Below are 16,976 nucleotides of genomic sequence, written 5' to 3' on the forward strand. Positions count from 1 at the left end.
AACATGCTACATTTTGTTTCAAATAACACAGAACCTGTTAGGGTAGTACAGGACACAAGAATTAGCCTATTGGTGGTTTCCCAAATCCTTGTGGCATGTGGGATTTCACAAATAGCACAGAACATTATTTTTTACCAAACTGTTTGAATATATATTCAATTTATACACCAAATAATATTGGGTACTCAATTATTAAAGGAGTCCAATACTTAGGTGCATATATCTGAGCCTGTAAATGTTAATGTATGTAGTAAAACTGATGGTAGATGTCCTTTTATGTGTCAATGTCCATTTTTAATATGAACCAAAAAAACCTTTAACAAATGCTCAATTCCCAATTTAGTTTCTTTTCATCATCATTATGGAATGGGCTGAAAATGAAGTCCCCTGAGAACTCCTCTTCCCTGGCCAAAATTCTGATCTTCATCCTTCCATTCTCCCTTCAGCTACACAAAGCCATTTATTTATCCAATAGCCAGCGCTTGTCCATGTCTCATGAAGTACAGCCAAGTCTAAATGGCACGAAATATTAGAGAACAAAGCATGTCAGTGACTTTATAAGATCTCCAGTGACAATGTTGTCGTAGAAAGATGGAACAAGTGCAAGAGCTTTACTGCATCAATGCGGTCACTGTGTTCAACCTCTATGGAGGTAAAAGACTTAGCTTTATTTTGATACACAAAATGGTAAAAGATGGTAAAATATTCAGAAAAGACGAGATACTGGGAAATTTGGAAATCAGAAAACGGGGTTATTATACCACAATAATACAGTATATGGTCTTATGTTATCACGGTATGAGGTGGGTTTACAGTGAGAATGGATCCCTTTAATTACTGGGTCCCTGTAAAGTTGAACAGACTGTATCATAGAAAAAAAATTAAACATAATTTATATCTGGAAGTCTTATGAATGAAACAAATGAATTCATATAGAACAAGTATAGATATATTGCGAGCCATCACAAGCGTCTTATCCCAATATGTCCACAGTGAAATCAGCAAAAAATTTGCCCCAATGTCCTTTATTGTGGGTTTTAATGTTAGCACTTATCAATCTCTCCAAATCAAGGCTACATGTGCCAGCATTGAATGTAATATACTCATGCTATCTTTGCAACATTTATGTATGCTGGTGCTTACACAGCAGATCTTCTGGTACTGGGTAACAGCGCACCAAATTAACCCCTGTCCTCAAAAACCTCATGGCAATAGGAGTGCAGAGCATTTTTGAATTTTTTTACATTGATATTAATGTTCGTTTCAGACCAGCTAACAAGAAAATCTGTCCAGTTTATCATAAGAACAGTGGGAGTTATCTATCGTGCACAGGCGCTCATGTCGCGGCCTCTTCAGCGCCACTTCTACCTCTCTATGTATCCAGGGCCGACTGCGCATCATTTATTTCTACCTGGAGTAGAAATATTCTGCAGCATGCAATCACTTGAAAGTGAACACCCCGGCCTCACGCCCCTTCCTACCCCCTGAAGGGGAGCTGGAGTAGAGGGGGAAATAATCGGCAGTTCTGGAAGATTGCTAGTATTTGCATTTATTTTCAGGGCTTCTACGCCATTTGGGCCAGATTTATAAATCTGATTTTGATACAATTCCGCTGTAACTAAAAACTGTGCACACCACATTTATAAAGGGTTTTCAAGCACTGCTACAAGTAGTGTGACAAAGGGGAGTGGCCTGTGAAAGGGGCATGTCTTCACACATGAGAGAATTTTGTCACAGGTTTCTGGCATGAAATAAGCAACTAATAGGAGGTGAAAAGACTAGACAGTCTTATACTGCAGCAATTTTGTTGATAAGGCACTTTTGATAAATCTGCCCCAGTATTCTGACACTGCAAATACCTCTATAGCCATGGACAACTATGAATGATTTATTATATCATAGAAGAAACCTGTAACCGCTGTAATAGTATCATGGCACCCAGTGTGGAACGACAAGGCAGAGCAGAGGTGAATAGAAAGGTGTACAAGCTCAATAAGAGGCCACTGCTTTCACTTCTGTAGCTCCATGAGCTATGGATCTGCATACAAATTATGTGTTACAGGAGTTTGTTGTTCTGTCCCGAAGTGCAGATTGCATTATAATTACTGCGCCTCCCAGGGGGGTTGTTATGTACTTTGTGACTTGCCCATTTGGTTGCTTTGGGCATGTAATATTGGTTGAACATACAATCATTATTGCAATAATGCAATGTCCAGGCTTACATTTACATTGCAGGTCAAAGGAAAAAAAAATGTAAAAAAATATATATATATATATATATATATTCCATTAGTGTTCTTCTTTATGTCCAATGGAATATGGATAAATAATAAAATTTTTAATGCAATTCCACTGCCGAGTCCAGTGGCGTAACTACCGCCGTAGCAGCTGCTACGGGGCCCATGAGGTTCAGGGGCCCGGGGATGCACGGACCCTGTGTGCAGTGCTTTGCCAAGTGGTCCGGGAGTGCACTGCCAGGTACCTGGCAGATCGCGTCCCCGGGCCCCTCCCTCTGTGTCCCGGCTACCGCCCACCTCTCTCCTGGGCCACCCACCACTCCTGGATTGCCCAGTCCCTGAAACCGCCCGTCCGCTAGCCACCTCCCTTCCCCGTCCACCGGCACAGGTGACCGCGGCCCGCCTACCCCCTGCATAGCGAGGCAAAGTTGATGACCACGCCCCCCGCCCCAGCGAACGCACCCCCCTCTCCCTCCCGCTTCAGCGAACGCACCCCCTCTCCTTTCCGCCCGCGAACGCACCCCCCTCTCCTTCCCGCCCGGCGAACGCACCCCCCTCGCCCTCCCGCCTGGCGAACGCACCCCCCTCGCCCTCCCGCCTGGCGAACGCACCCCCCATCCCCCCCCCGCGCACACCCATACCCCCCCTCTTGCCACCTACACATCCTAAAAGGTAAGTAAATACATATGTATTTATCTGTCTGTATATGTATATTCTGTGTATGTGTATATACTGTGTATATATCTATATTCTGTGTATGTGTATATACTGTGTATATATCTATATTCTGTGTATGTGTATATACTGTGTATATATCTATATTCTGTGTATGTGTATATACTGTGTATATTGTATATATATATGTATATTCTGTGTATGTGTATATACTGTGTATATTGTATATATATATGCATATTCTGTGTATGTGTATATACTGTGTATATTGTGTATATATGCATATTCTGTGTATGTGTATATACATCTATATTCTGTGTATGTGTATATTCTGTGTATGTGTATATACTGTGTATATATGCATATTCTGTGTATATTGCGTATACATATATATTCTGTGTTTATTAATATACTGTGTATAGGTGTGTATATATATGAATATACCGTGTATATATGCATAGATGCAAATGCTGTATTTATTGTGTGTATATATATATATATATATATATATATATATATGTGTTTTTGTATATGCTGTGCATATAGTATGTATGTATCTGTATGTATATGCAGTATGTGTTTATTTGGTCTTTTTATACTGCATGTATGTGTATATATGGTCAGTGTATATACTGTGAGAGTTTGTATACACTCTGTATTAGTGTATAAATGTATATGAGTACATAAATGTGTGTGTATACTTGTATGTATATGGGTGCAACTATACACGTGTAGAACTTTATTTGTGTGTATATAAGTATATAAAGGTGTATATGTATCAGTGTATAAATTTGTGTAATTGTATAAATATGTCCGTGTAGGGGTACATTCACAAGAACGTATAGCCTGGCAGGCACACGTTTATGTGAATGCAGCCTACATATGTCCATTTTTTTTTAAGGGGAAGGGGCTGCTATGGGGCCCAGCCTCTCCTAGTTACGCCACTGGCCGAGTCTCATTTAAATATATAGATTAATGCTCTTAAAACCGCTTTTTATTAATAATACAAAGGAAATGTCCAGTCTTCAGTTATTTGTCAGAGCAGTACAATGGGATCTATAGAGCTGTAAGGCATCTTAAAGGAAATCAACCGTTTGAAAAAAAAATAAAAGATACTCACCTCCGCGCCTCTTGATGTTGATCCCGATGTCACCCTCCGCTAGTCTTGACAAGCCAGATCACCTAGAAAAGAAACCTATAATCAACAGCCAGGAGCGTGGGGACAAATGTCTGGCACTTCAGGCTGCCAATTATGAATGCCTCTCGCCTGATGTCACCTTCCTCTCCCATGCTCCCAGCATGGTAGAGAGAGTTGGCCAAGACAAGCATAATTAGCAGCCTGGAGTGCCGGACATCTTGTCCCCGTGCTCTGTGCTGCTAATTATACGTTTATTTTCTAAGGGATCGTGGTATGTCAAGACTAGTGAAGGAGGGCACTGGGATCAGCATCAAGAGGAGCAGAGGTGAGTATTTCTATTTTTTTTTTCAAATGATTGATTTATACCTTATTTCCTATCTCATACATATGGAATAAGGGGTTACTAATGTATGCACAAGGAAAGGTAGGAAATTATTGATATAATGTATTAATGGTATATGTAGCTTCTAAGAAATCATAACCAAGAAAACTGGTTTTACTGCTCTGCATAACTGGGTTAGAAAGGTGTCATAAAAATAGGAATGCCAGCTAAGTACACCTGAAGTCACCTGATGTTTTTCTACACTGCGAGGCTGATGTAATGGTGAAATGTCAGCATTATTAGCCGCAGCCGAAAATATCCACATTTTATGTAGACAAATCTTCTTACTTAATATTTAAAGAGAACTTGTCAGGGCAATTCAGGGCACTAAACCACCCACAGGTCCTTATGGACCGGTGGTTTAGTGCCCAGAATCGCCCTGTATGAGGTTCCCACGAGGGCACAATTAAAAAAGAAAGTACTTTCCCTCTGAAGCTCCATGCACTCTGCTACGGTACAGCGGGCATACATTGTCTGAATGTAGCCTTAGACTAGTGGCCTAGAGTTAGTATGTAAAGACATCCACCTTCCAGCCAACTTTTTGAAGGCAGGTTAGTGTCAATTTATTTCTATGGGTTTACTCATTGCCTGCAAAAGCACATTTGAGCATCTGTACTCCAGCCCCAAGTTTTGACTGGGGTTGATGGCCTAACCTAAAATCTCACTTTTGTTCCAGACATGGTACCAGTCTACCAACTGCAGCGTTTCTGCTATACAGCACATATTAAATATCAAATGTCATTAAAAATTATATACTCCTCCTCTACAAATAAAATACCCTTTTAAAATGTTACCTGCTGAAAAAATTTTTTGTGCAGCATCAACATGTTTGCACTATAAGGGCCTCCAAGTCACATGGTTACAAGTTTTAATATGCTCTTTACAATGCAGGCCTGTTTTTTTTTAATAGCTTTACAGTCTCCACTTTTCAAAAGAAATAATACATTTTTTACCTGTTTGTGTGCAACGCAGTCTGAGTTTATGTAAGAGGAGTTTCTCCATTTACCGGTAGATGTAAAAGGTAAGGGATATGCCTTATCCACAGAACTGTGTGGAGGGATCTCACCAATCCCAAAATAAGTGTCTGTGGCACCCGACAATGAATGATGCGACATATTCGACACGTGCGCTGCTGCTCCAACTCTGCCAGCCAAATACTATAGCAGCAGGAAGCATATGTAACCAGCTGCTCTATTCTTTTGATGATGGAATAGACTTCATTTAGCAGGATATGTCCTTTACCAGTGATGGGGAACCTTTTGGAGACAGAGTGCCCAAGCTACAACCAAAACCCACTTATGTCACAAAGTTTCAACATGAGAATTTAAGCAGTAACTTATTGCAGGTTTTAATTGTAATGGCGTCCTGAGTTCACCAATACAATAGAAAGATGATGGAGAAATTTAGATTGTAGCTTCCCGCCAGGGTCCCCAGAAGAGGAAGAATTAGGGTTCCCAGAGCAGGAGCTTCAACAATAATCTGTCTCTATCCATACCTTCTGGCTCCTCCTGTAGTCCTGGCAGCCAAGGATAAAATAGCACTGAGCTTTGCACTTCCTGTGCTGTATTGGATCACAAGGGAAAGCCTTGAGTTCTATGCAGCAAACTCTAAATTGGGGTGAAGGCTGGGTGCCCACAGAAAGGGCTCAGAGTGCCACTTCTGGCACCGGTGCCATAGGTTCGCCACCACTGTCCTATACTGTGGTATAGCTGCCAGCAGAATACCCCTTTAAATTTAGATCTTTAGTTAAGTTTTATTACTTATACAAAATAAAAGCTTTTATAGATACTAGTTACTGGGATGGTTCTCCATATGGTCTTCACTGCTGCATGAAGGAATATTGCTGCCATGTCAGTGGGGGGCTAACAGCCTAGGCCCCCACCACAATCCTTAGAATAAAGGAGCCAGCTCTCTACACTGCAGGTGGCTGAGTGAAGTGATCCCTGGATCAGCAGGAACTTTAAAGGTCAGATACACACAATTATTGTATGGCATCATAAATAAAAAACAACCAGCCACACTCGAATCATAACATGGGCTAATTTAATTTAAAAAAAATAAGTAAATAACTATACCCCCCCATCCAAAAAATAAATGATATAGACATATACACACATAATATATATATACATCTATAAAGCGAAATAAAAAAATTGATATTCCAAATTAAACAACACAGAAAAAGGTTTTGAGAGATCAGAGACCTATCTAACCTATCAACTGCAGGCACTTCACAACATTAGTACGGTATTTAGTAGACATGTCTAGATAATAACCCAATAAAAATGATTGTTGCCATAAGATCAAAAAAATTCCAATATTCTTACCATGAACTTACTGTGGAACTCCATTAAAATATTTGCAAGAATATTTATTGATTAGTATTTAACACTCTGGAATGCAATGCTTAGCATCTCTGAACAGGAGCCAGTATGGGACAATGCTGGAAGGTTTTACCTTCTGCAAGCTGGGCCAGAACCCGATGCAGTATCATAACAGAAGATTACAGGTAACTGCTTAGCAATGTCGGTCTCATTATTTGCATAACAATCATTATGGCTTTTCCCACATGTATATTTAAATGTGCGCTAACATCAAGAGGGGGCTTGAACATAGACTTGGTAGAATCCGGTGGGCCGGTCTGCTCTGAAGACAAGAAGCTTGACAGGGATTATGGGCCACTGCTTACTAAATGTGATCAACCTAATGTACAGATTCTATAGCCTCGATCACTTGTTACTAGAACAGAACATAGAGACAACACCAGTTGGTGGCAGCAGGCCCTGGATACTACCAGGACATAGCCTAACAGAGCTCTAGACAACCTCTACATTGGCTCTCTGCAAAGGTTAGAAAATGTAGTTTGTGTACAGTTATTCCTTTGCCCAAGATAAATATACTGCCTATGCCGAACCTTGTAATCATTTTGTACCGACAATAACAAAAAGGACCTTTCACCTCCCATTAGCAACTTCACCTATTATAGGCGCCACTCTCCTGATTTAGATGTAGTTATCACCATTTCCAAGTAATCAATGTCAATATTTAAAAATGTTATCAGTGATACACTGCTAGCTTTATCGGAACCCTCCACGAAGTACAATAGGAACACAGGACCGCGCTCAAAGCGGCCCGGCGTATTCATGAGGGGGCGGGACTAGGAGTCGATGACTGCCTCATGTAGCCTGGGATTGGGAGGGGCAGTCCAGGGGAGAAGTCAATTTTCCAGAATGGCAGTTTGACCGGCAATATGTCCAGGTTAGGCAGCCATACCCGAATGTCGAACTGACCTTGTAATACTTTGATTATATACACATGTTTTTACATATAAAACATAAGAACAAATAAAGGTGATGTCATGCTTAAAATTTCCTATTGGTATTAATAAATTATCTTACCTTTATTACCTATATTGAGTAAATACGGGAAGTATTCAGACCCCTTTAAAATTTTCACTGTTTCATAGCAGCCAAATAGATTAAAAAAAAGTTCTTTTTTTGTCACCAGTATCAGGAATCATAGCTTGCCTATACCCTCCATCCACCCCACCCCCCCTAAAAATGTTGTTAAGGACCTAAATAAAGCCCTAAAAGGTTAGATCAATTTATATGTTATTCCTACCAACTATACAAATTTGTTACCACCGTGTATGTCAAGAATAATACAAACAACACATATATATATAATATATATAAGAGGAAGATCGAGCCAGTTACCAGATGACACAAGAACCAAAAGTCTTGTTGTGTGCTTCATATGTCATAGTACAATATTGGAATACTTGTTATGTTGTCTTATGTTAAAATTAATAAAAAATTATTAAAAAAAAAAAGTTCTTTTTGTGCCCATTAATGTACACTCTGCTCCCCAAAAACAGGAATGCAGATATTTTTGACAATTTATTAAATAAGAAAAACTGAAATATCTCATGGTCATCAGTATTCAGACCCTTTGGCTCAGTATCGAGTAGAAGCAGCTTTTGAGCTGGTACAGCCATGAGACATCTCGGGAATATTATTATTATTATTATTATGATGCAAGTTTTTCACACCTGGATTTGAAGGTACTCTGTCTGTTCCTTGCAAACCATCTCCAGTCCCCTCAGATTGTATGGTGAATGTTGGTGGAAGCCATTTTCACCAGAGATGCTTGAGAGAGTTTTTGTAACCTGTATGCGGCTTTCATAAGTCTTGCACAGAGGAGAGGCTTCTGTTGGCACAATCTGCCATAAACCCACAACTGGTGGAGGGCCACAGTAATAGTTGACTTTCTCCCATCTCCCTACTACATCTCTGGAGGCCGGCCACAGTGATCTTGGGGTTCTTCTTTACCTCTCTCCCAAAGGCTCTTGTCCCATGATTTCCTAGTTTGGCTGGACGACCAGATCAAGGAAGAGTCGCGGTCATACCATCCTTTTAAGGATTATGGAGGCTACTGTGCTGTTAGGAACCTTTTGTGCTGCAGAAATTCTTTTGTAACCTTGGCCAGATCTGTGCCTTGCCACAGTTCTGTCTCTGAGCTCCTTGGGCAGATCCTTAGACCTCATGATTCTCACATGCACTATGAGATGTGAGGTCTTACATAGACAGGTGTGTGCGCCTTTCATAATCAAGTATAATCGGTTTATTGTCCAATGTGAGTTAAATATGAGTGTCACAGCAAAGGGTCTGAATACTTATGACCATGTGAAATTTCAGTTTTACCTGTTTCATACATTAGCAAAAAAAATCTACATTTCTGTTTTTTTTTCTGTCAAGATGGTGTGCAGAGTGATATATATATATATATATATATATATATATATATATATATATATATATATCAATTGGCTGCAATGTCTACAAACTCGCATGGCACCTGAAACTATTCTGCCCTACAAAAGCTCAATGGATTCTTCCCTTCTGTGCTTCCTCATGTGCCCTGACAGCAGGTTACATCCACATGTGGGGTGTCGTCCTACTCGAAAAAAAACTGCCCAATATAATCTTAGGTGCATTTTCTACTTTTATTCAGTTTATGTGGTTAACTTTTGCGAATAAATAAATGTATTAATGATAAAGATTAGTGAATTTCAAATCAAACCTTCATTTTGTTTGAATTTCTGTAAAATACATAAAGGGTTAACAAGATTCCTACCTGCAGTTTTGAATAGTTTGAGGGGTGAAGTTAATAGAACGGGGTGATACGGGGAAGGGGGTTCTATTAACAGAACTTTGTAAACCGCTATAAAATTGTCCCTAAAAATATATATTCTAAAATTTTCTTAAAAATTTGAGAGAATGCTGTTTGATTTGTGGTCTTTCTAGCGTCATAATAAAACAAAAGGACACTTATAAAATGACGCCAACACAAAGCCGAGATATGCTAAGTGTTAGTTAGTAACTAATTTGGGAAGCAAAAACATTTTGAAGTTTGAAAATAGCAAATTTTTTCCAAACGTTTAACACATTCACTTTTTTCCACGAATAAATGCTAAACATATCAGCCAAAATGTCACGGAAAAATAAATTCAAAAACACTTATAGAGTTATAACTGGATAAAGTGACACATGGTGGTTTTGAAAACTAGGCCTTGGTCATGAAGGCGCAAATGAGCTTGGTCACTAAGGGGTTCACTTCTAGATATTTGTAAATAGTGGCTTACCGTGACCTCTGGATTTCAAAGGCACTACTGCTTCCACATTGGATTTGGTCGCTGCAGCTAAATACGGAAGCAGCAGAGGTCCTGCAAAAAGCAGCTGGCAGAATAGCAGAGGTGAGCGAGTTCAGGCGGCCTCTGCTACCCGCACAAGATAGTGGTACAGGGATCCCTGTAGACACTGCTGTTGGAGCAGTGCTGGTGAATGCATCTTCCTCTTCTTCCTCCTCATATTCACCGAAGTGCTGTTTCTTTCCCTGCATCTCATGCTCCATCATCTCCTGCCTCCCACCCATTGAGCAAGACAAGGGTCCTGATGGTGAGAATAATGCTGCCTTGCTGTGTTGTGTGAGGAGTTGGTGAGTTGCAGGTAATGTATTCATACAAGTATTCTGCATAGATCCCTTGTCTGTAAGTGGAGAAGTCTGTCGAATCTTGCTTACTGCACATGCAGTGCCCTCCCTTGCTGCCCCATTTGCCTGCAGGGGTCGCCCATCCAGTGAGATGTTGGTGAGGAAGGAGAGGGCAGCCTGTCTCCTGCGAGGATCCATGCGCTGCTGCTGCCTCCTAATGTGATCCAGACTATAGGAGCCTGGAGACTGCATGGACCCCACTATCATGCCATTGAGACTGCTTTTACTGCTGGTGGCAGTGGCCATTGTAAGTTATTCCTAAATATCAGCAAAGGTTGCAGGATTGCTTCATAGCAGCAGAGCCGCACACAGCAGCAGTAGCAGCAGCAGCAGCGAGGCACTGCTTGTTATTGCTGGCTGCGGGGCGGGATCACAGATGACATGCTTCCTCTCTTCCCCTCCCCTGTTTATGTCTACTGCACGTGTGCAATAATGGGATGGATCTCCCCAATATACTGCCCAAATCGCCTGTTTAAAGAACTACTTCTCCCTCTACTGGGTGTTCTAGGTACTACATTGAAAAACATCTGCACTTACACAGCAGTCTTCCTTGGATGTGCACTTTTGTTTTGTACCGTATAAACTGTGTGTGAAGCGGGACCCCTGTAATTTTACTATTTCAGTAACCTACAAGTAGCTGGGGCATAACAGACCATGCCACTAGTCCTGGGCCCATAAGACAAGGTTTTTACTTTGAAGGCTTTCTTAATTATGAACTATAAAAAATGTGTACATTCTCTCCATACACTCATAACCCAAGAGTCCCTTGTGACATCTGCGTATGAGCTCAGTTCACAGGTCAATAATAGTACAGCATACTGCCTCTGCCACAAACAAGGTCAGGAGTAAGACCTGCTCCATAAATGTGCTCCTAGGCATTTGGCTACGAGACCATAGAAAACCGACTGTTTGTGTACAATCCAATTAATCAGTAGATAGCACCAGGGCTGTGGAGTTGATAAGCCAAACCTCTGACTTCTCAATATCCAAAACTTAGACTCCAGCTCCACCAAAATGGTCACCAACTCTGACTCCACAGTCCTGTTTTCCAGGTCACTCTAGCAGTACTGACATAAATGCTTGCATTTCTTCTTTCTTGCAACTCTAATCTTTAGCAGAAGAGCTACACTACTCAGCATGTACATAAAGTGCAGCACATATTCATCTCAACTAAAAGTGCGATCAGGGGTGCATGTGACCTGTCAAGCTATCAGTTACGGTACGCACCCTGTTGACAGTAGGAGTCCAATGGGCACTTGCATAACTCATGCAAGAGGCCAGGTGGCGGTGAGTGCAGCTGAGAAGTTCTCACTGATGCACTGTGTCACTGAAACTCCTCCTCAGGTTAAGGACATGAGCAGAAGACACTTGTCAGCAGTACTGTACTGCTTCCAGGTCCCCTCTTGCTCCTTGCACAGTTCTGCTTTGGGTCTTGATGCCGCTAGATACAACCAGCACGGGATGCAGAGCAGAGCGGCACATGGAGGAGAGAAGAAGCTGCAATTCGGTACAGGCATGAGAGAAGAAGAGCCACGGAAGGAGAAGATTTATTTTTTTGTTTGCATTGGTGTCTTCAGTATTATTATTTTTATGCTCTCGGGGTCTCCAGTACTGTGGCTGCTGGTTGGGCACTGTGGATACTGTGGGGGGCACTGTGACCATTTGCTACTGTGGGGGCACTGAGACTATATTAGCTACAGTGCTTTTGTTCCTACTGTATGTATTAAGCTTGGTTCCTTTGCTGTTTCTATGTAGTAGGGTTGGTTCTGTTAACTTGGTGCTGATATCTATGTTGTAAGATTGGTTCTGACCCTGTATCTATATAGTAAGCTCTAATCTGGAGACCTACACTCACCGGCCACTTAATTAGGCACACCTGTCCAACTGCTCGTTAACACTTAATTTCTAATCAGCCAATCACATGGCAGCAACTCAGTGCATTTAGGCATGTAGACATGGTCAAGACAATCTCCTGCAGTTCAAACCGAGCATCAGTATGGGGAAGAAAGGTGATTTAAGTGCCTTTGAACGTGGCATGGTTGTTGGTGCCAGAAGGGCTGGTCTGAGTATTTCAGAAACTGCTGATCTACTGGGATTTTCACGCACAACCATCTCTAGGGTTTACAGAGAATGGTCCGAAAAAGAAAAAACATCCAGTGAGCGGCAGTTCTGTGGGCGGAAATGCCTTGTTGATGCCAGAGGTCAGAGGAGAATGGGCAGACTGGTTTGAGCTGATAGAAAGGCAACAGTGACTCAAATCGCCACCCATTACAACCAAGGTAGGCAGAAGAGCATCTCTGAACGCACAGTACGTTGAACTTTGAGGCAGATGGGCTACAGCAGCAGAAGACCACACCGGGTGCCACTCCTTTCAGCTAAGAACAGGAAACTGAGGCTACAATTTGCACAAGCTCATCGAAATTGGACAGTAGAAGATTGGAAAAACGTTGCCTAGTCTGATGAGTCTCGATTTCTGCTGCGACATTCGGATGGTAGAGTCAGAATTTGGCGTCAACAACATGAAAGCATGAAACCATCCTGCCTTGTATCAACAGTTCAGGCTGGTGGTGTCATGGTGTGGGGAATATTTTCTTGGCACTCTTTGGGCCCCTTGGTACCAATTGAGCATAGTTGTAACGCCACAGCCTACCTGAGTATTGTTGCTAACCATGTCCATCCCTTTATGACCACAATGTACCCAACATCTGATGGCTACTTCCAGCAAGATAATGCGCCATGTCATAAAGCTGGAATCATCTCAGACTGGTTTCTTGAACATGACAATGAGTTCACTGTACTCAAATGGCCTCCACAGTCACCAGATCTCAATCCAATAGAGCATCTTTGGGATGTGGTGGAACGGGAGATGCGCATCGTGGATGTGCAGCCGACAAATCTGCGGCAACTGTGTGATGCCATCATGTCAATATGGACCAAAATCTCTGAGGAATGCTTCCAGCACCTTGTTGAATCTATGCCACAAAGAATTGAGGCAGTTCTGAAGGCAAAAGAGGGTCCAACCCGTTACTAGCATGGTGTACCTAATAAAGTGGCCGGTGAGTGTAATATATATATACACACACACATACACACACAGGGGCCCATATGACCCACTGGGATTTTTCCGGGGCTGGAGGGGCCGGTCGGAGAAAAAAACAGTTTGTTTACAGGGGCACTGCAGCCGTGCACAGGGAGCTTCCGGCCGGCTCCTCCCATCCGTCCCCATCTCTCAGCGTTAAAGCTCCCTGTGCGCCCTTGTAAACAAACCAGTGCACAGATCAGACGGACTGTGGTGCAGGACATCAGCAGGTGGAGGGAAGTACAAGTTTATTATTTTTAAATAGCCCCCCCCCCCCCAGCCTGGCCCTAAATTATTCCTAAGCTCGGATAACCCCTTTAAGTCTGCTTTAACATCTGTCTCTCCCTTTTGATGTAGTTGAATAGTGTTACAAGATTTATTACATTGTATTTACTTTTATTTATTACTATTTTTTTCAGATTGATCTTACTTCATTGAATGTACAACGCCCCTCGTCCCCTCATCAAACCAAATTCAATGCGTCTTTTTTCGTCTCATCACGACTTCTTTTTCTTTGTAATTTAGTGTTTTGTGACAAAAGAACTTTTCTTGTGGTGGCATGGAGGTTTTTTTTTTCTTAATAAATAGAAATAGCTGCTTTATGTAGAATATTTAGTGGACTGGTTTGTTTTGATGTTTTTTTCTGGGAAAAGGGGCGTTGCAACAGTTGTCATGCGTCTATGATATTCTAATCTCATTCCCTATATTGGCTGCTATCATGAAAATAAACAAATGTATCCAAACACATATTAGTTGATATATTCAATAGTGATGATACAGATACTCCATATTTACATATATCCATTTTCAATACATAAGTACAGGCAGTCCCCAGGTTAAGTTCTTTAGGTTTGTTCTTAAGTTGAATTTGTATGGAAGTCGGAATTGTAGATTTTATATTTGTAGCTCCAGACAATTTATTTTTTCGTCCCAGTGACAATTGGATTTCTCTGATTTTTTTTTCTATAATGGACCAGGGATTATCAATAAAACTTCATTACAGACACTTTACAGCTGATCATTGTAGCCTGGGACTAAAGTAAAGCATCCAGAGAGCTTCACCAGAGGTCACGGGGCAGAGAGGTCCTTTTTTAACTAGGGGTCGTCTGTAAGTTGTGTATCCATAAGTATGGGACCGCCTGTATAATCACTATTGGATCGGTTCTTATATTAGTGGCTATATTAATAATTCTTCATTACATGATAAAAAAAAAAAAAAAAAAAACATATGACAGATGTATATTCAAGTTATAAGTTAAAGTTCAGTAATCAATTATATGAGGTTACTAATCATATCATATGTTATTAAAAATTTATAGCAACTGCACATAATGAATTAAACACAAGTAAGCAAATAGCTAACACCAGGGGGGCAATTTGTGCATTTTACGAAAATGTGCCGAAGCTCCGCTAACATTTCCGACTTCCTGATTTCCAACCTCATTTATAAGCTCCAATACTTTTTTTTACATTTTCTGATTTGGAACCCAACCCAAAAATATAACATATGGTACAATTTCTGACATACAAAACATTGTCACTATTTCATGTGAGATGCTGTTTAACAAGAAAAAAGTTTTTTGTGCCTTTTTAGTTGTAATGAAAGAACATGTGCAACATTGTTTGGAACCACATCTAAAGAATGGATGGTGATTGGATGTTACCAAGGGTGCAACACCTTTAGGCTACTATCCCACATGCGTTCTTTAAGATGTGTTCCAATTTTTTATTCTCGTACAACAGAATAATATGTTTAATTTTATTACACTGTAAGCTACATTGCAATAACATTACAGGAATATTTGTCTTACTGTTTTGGGGAAGTAATTTCCTTCTTTCTTTGAGTGAGACTATTTCCCTTGCTCTATTGAGTGACCATTCGGGGTAACCACTAGCCCCCAAGTCTCAGGTTTCTTTTTGGAAATTGAAATCCTGATTACAGTTTCTCCTACTTCTTATCAACTCACCTACTGGAATGGCTCTCGTAATTTGTATGGGATATTGACTGTTATAATGTAAAATGGTGTTACCTGATGTAAAGTACTACATATTATAAGTTGTAACTTTTATAGGAAACGAAAATTAACCTAACAGCATCAGGAGGACCAAGAAAGATGTTACTGTACCCACACCAACTTCAACAATATGTATACTTTACCAGGTGTACCATCTGGGCTCTCTTACCCTCCCCCCCTGAAAGCAGTTGTAACCCACCTTCCTGCTCCATATGTGTCTCGCGCCAAAATTTCACCACTGCACAGATATGAAAACCCGGAAGAGCTCTGGCGACACCCAGGGGCACCATCATGGGGGGGGGGCCTAATGGGACTGTTTTCCAAGGCCCCCAGGTTTCCAGTCTAAAGGGCGGCCCAAGGGGCTCACAGTACACGGCCCCTATGCAAGGAAAAAAAAAAACCCTATGCTCATCTTTCAGCTTCTTTTTCGCTATCCAGCTGCTTCGTCTTCTCCTCTTCCAGCTTGGGCGCATCCCCATGACGCAGTGGTGTAGGTGCAGCACGGGCCCTTACACTAGAACACCTTACTCTAGCAGTGCCTGCCTCCTGCTTTGTGTTCCCCTTACACTATAATGTAACACAACCACGACACTGCCGCCTCCTAGTGATGCGCCCAGGCCAGAAGAAGAGAAGACTGAGTTGAGCGGCCAGGGAGAAGAATCCAAAGGTGAGTATTTTTTTTTTCAACAGGGCCCTGCTATGTACTTTACATTAAAAGGGGGCATGTGGGGTGGACAAGTCATCCAAGGGGGGCATGTGGGGTGGACAAGTCATCCAAAGGGGGGCATGTGGGGTGGACAAGTCATCAAAGGGGGGCATCTGGCAGGATATTTCATCAAAGGAGGGCATCTGGCAGGATATTTCATCAAAGGGGGCATCTGCTGTGAACTGGTGGGGCTATCTATATACTGAGTAGGCACTTGCAGAGTCTAGGTATTTATGGCTTAAAAAATTTAAAAAAATGGTGTATACAATGTTATGTATCAATGTGGGAATGGACGCCGGTGGAGGGGAGCATAAAAATCTTCCAGTAAGGGGGCCCCAAAATTCCTAGTGGCGGCCCTGGTGACACCCCTAAAGCACCTGTGCTTTATTTACATAAAGACCCAAGTCTATTTTATGACTAAAGTAGCGGCACGTTTTTGATCAGTTTTTACAGAGTTTTTCACACATGCAAAAAACTGTGGCTATGGCTCCTCTTTTCTATGGTAATGGATCTGTAAAAAACGTATTGGAGCTGCATGTAAAGTGGGTATGGAATATATTCAGAGACCTTTAAATTTTTCACTCTGTTTCATAGCAGCCAAATGGTAATATAAATTTTTTGCTTATTAATATACACTCTGCACCTCATCTGGACAAGAACAAAAAAAAATGCAGGTAAATTTGCTAATTAAAC

General features: G+C 41.4%; 1 protein-coding gene across 2 annotated transcripts in view; it reads right to left on the reverse strand.

The window, feature by feature from the left end:
• CABLES1 (Cdk5 and Abl enzyme substrate 1) overlaps nt 1-16,976 on the reverse strand; it is a 63,411-nt gene that overhangs the window by 41,072 nt on the left and 5,363 nt on the right. Inside the window, exon 1 of one of the 2 annotated variants that reach the window (XM_072152077.1) lies at nt 10,077-10,839. The exons of the other annotated variant lie outside the window; for it this stretch is intronic. Coding sequence (XP_072008178.1) covers nt 10,077-10,729 — 653 coding nt within the window. The 5' untranslated portion in view covers nt 10,730-10,839. Of the gene's footprint in view, nt 1-10,076; nt 10,840-16,976 lie in introns of those variants that run through there. 2 annotated transcript variants of the gene reach the window in all.

Source organism: Engystomops pustulosus, chromosome 5, assembly GCF_040894005.1.
Source record: "Engystomops pustulosus chromosome 5, aEngPut4.maternal, whole genome shotgun sequence".
Classification (NCBI taxonomy): domain Eukaryota; kingdom Metazoa; phylum Chordata; class Amphibia; order Anura; family Leptodactylidae; genus Engystomops; species Engystomops pustulosus.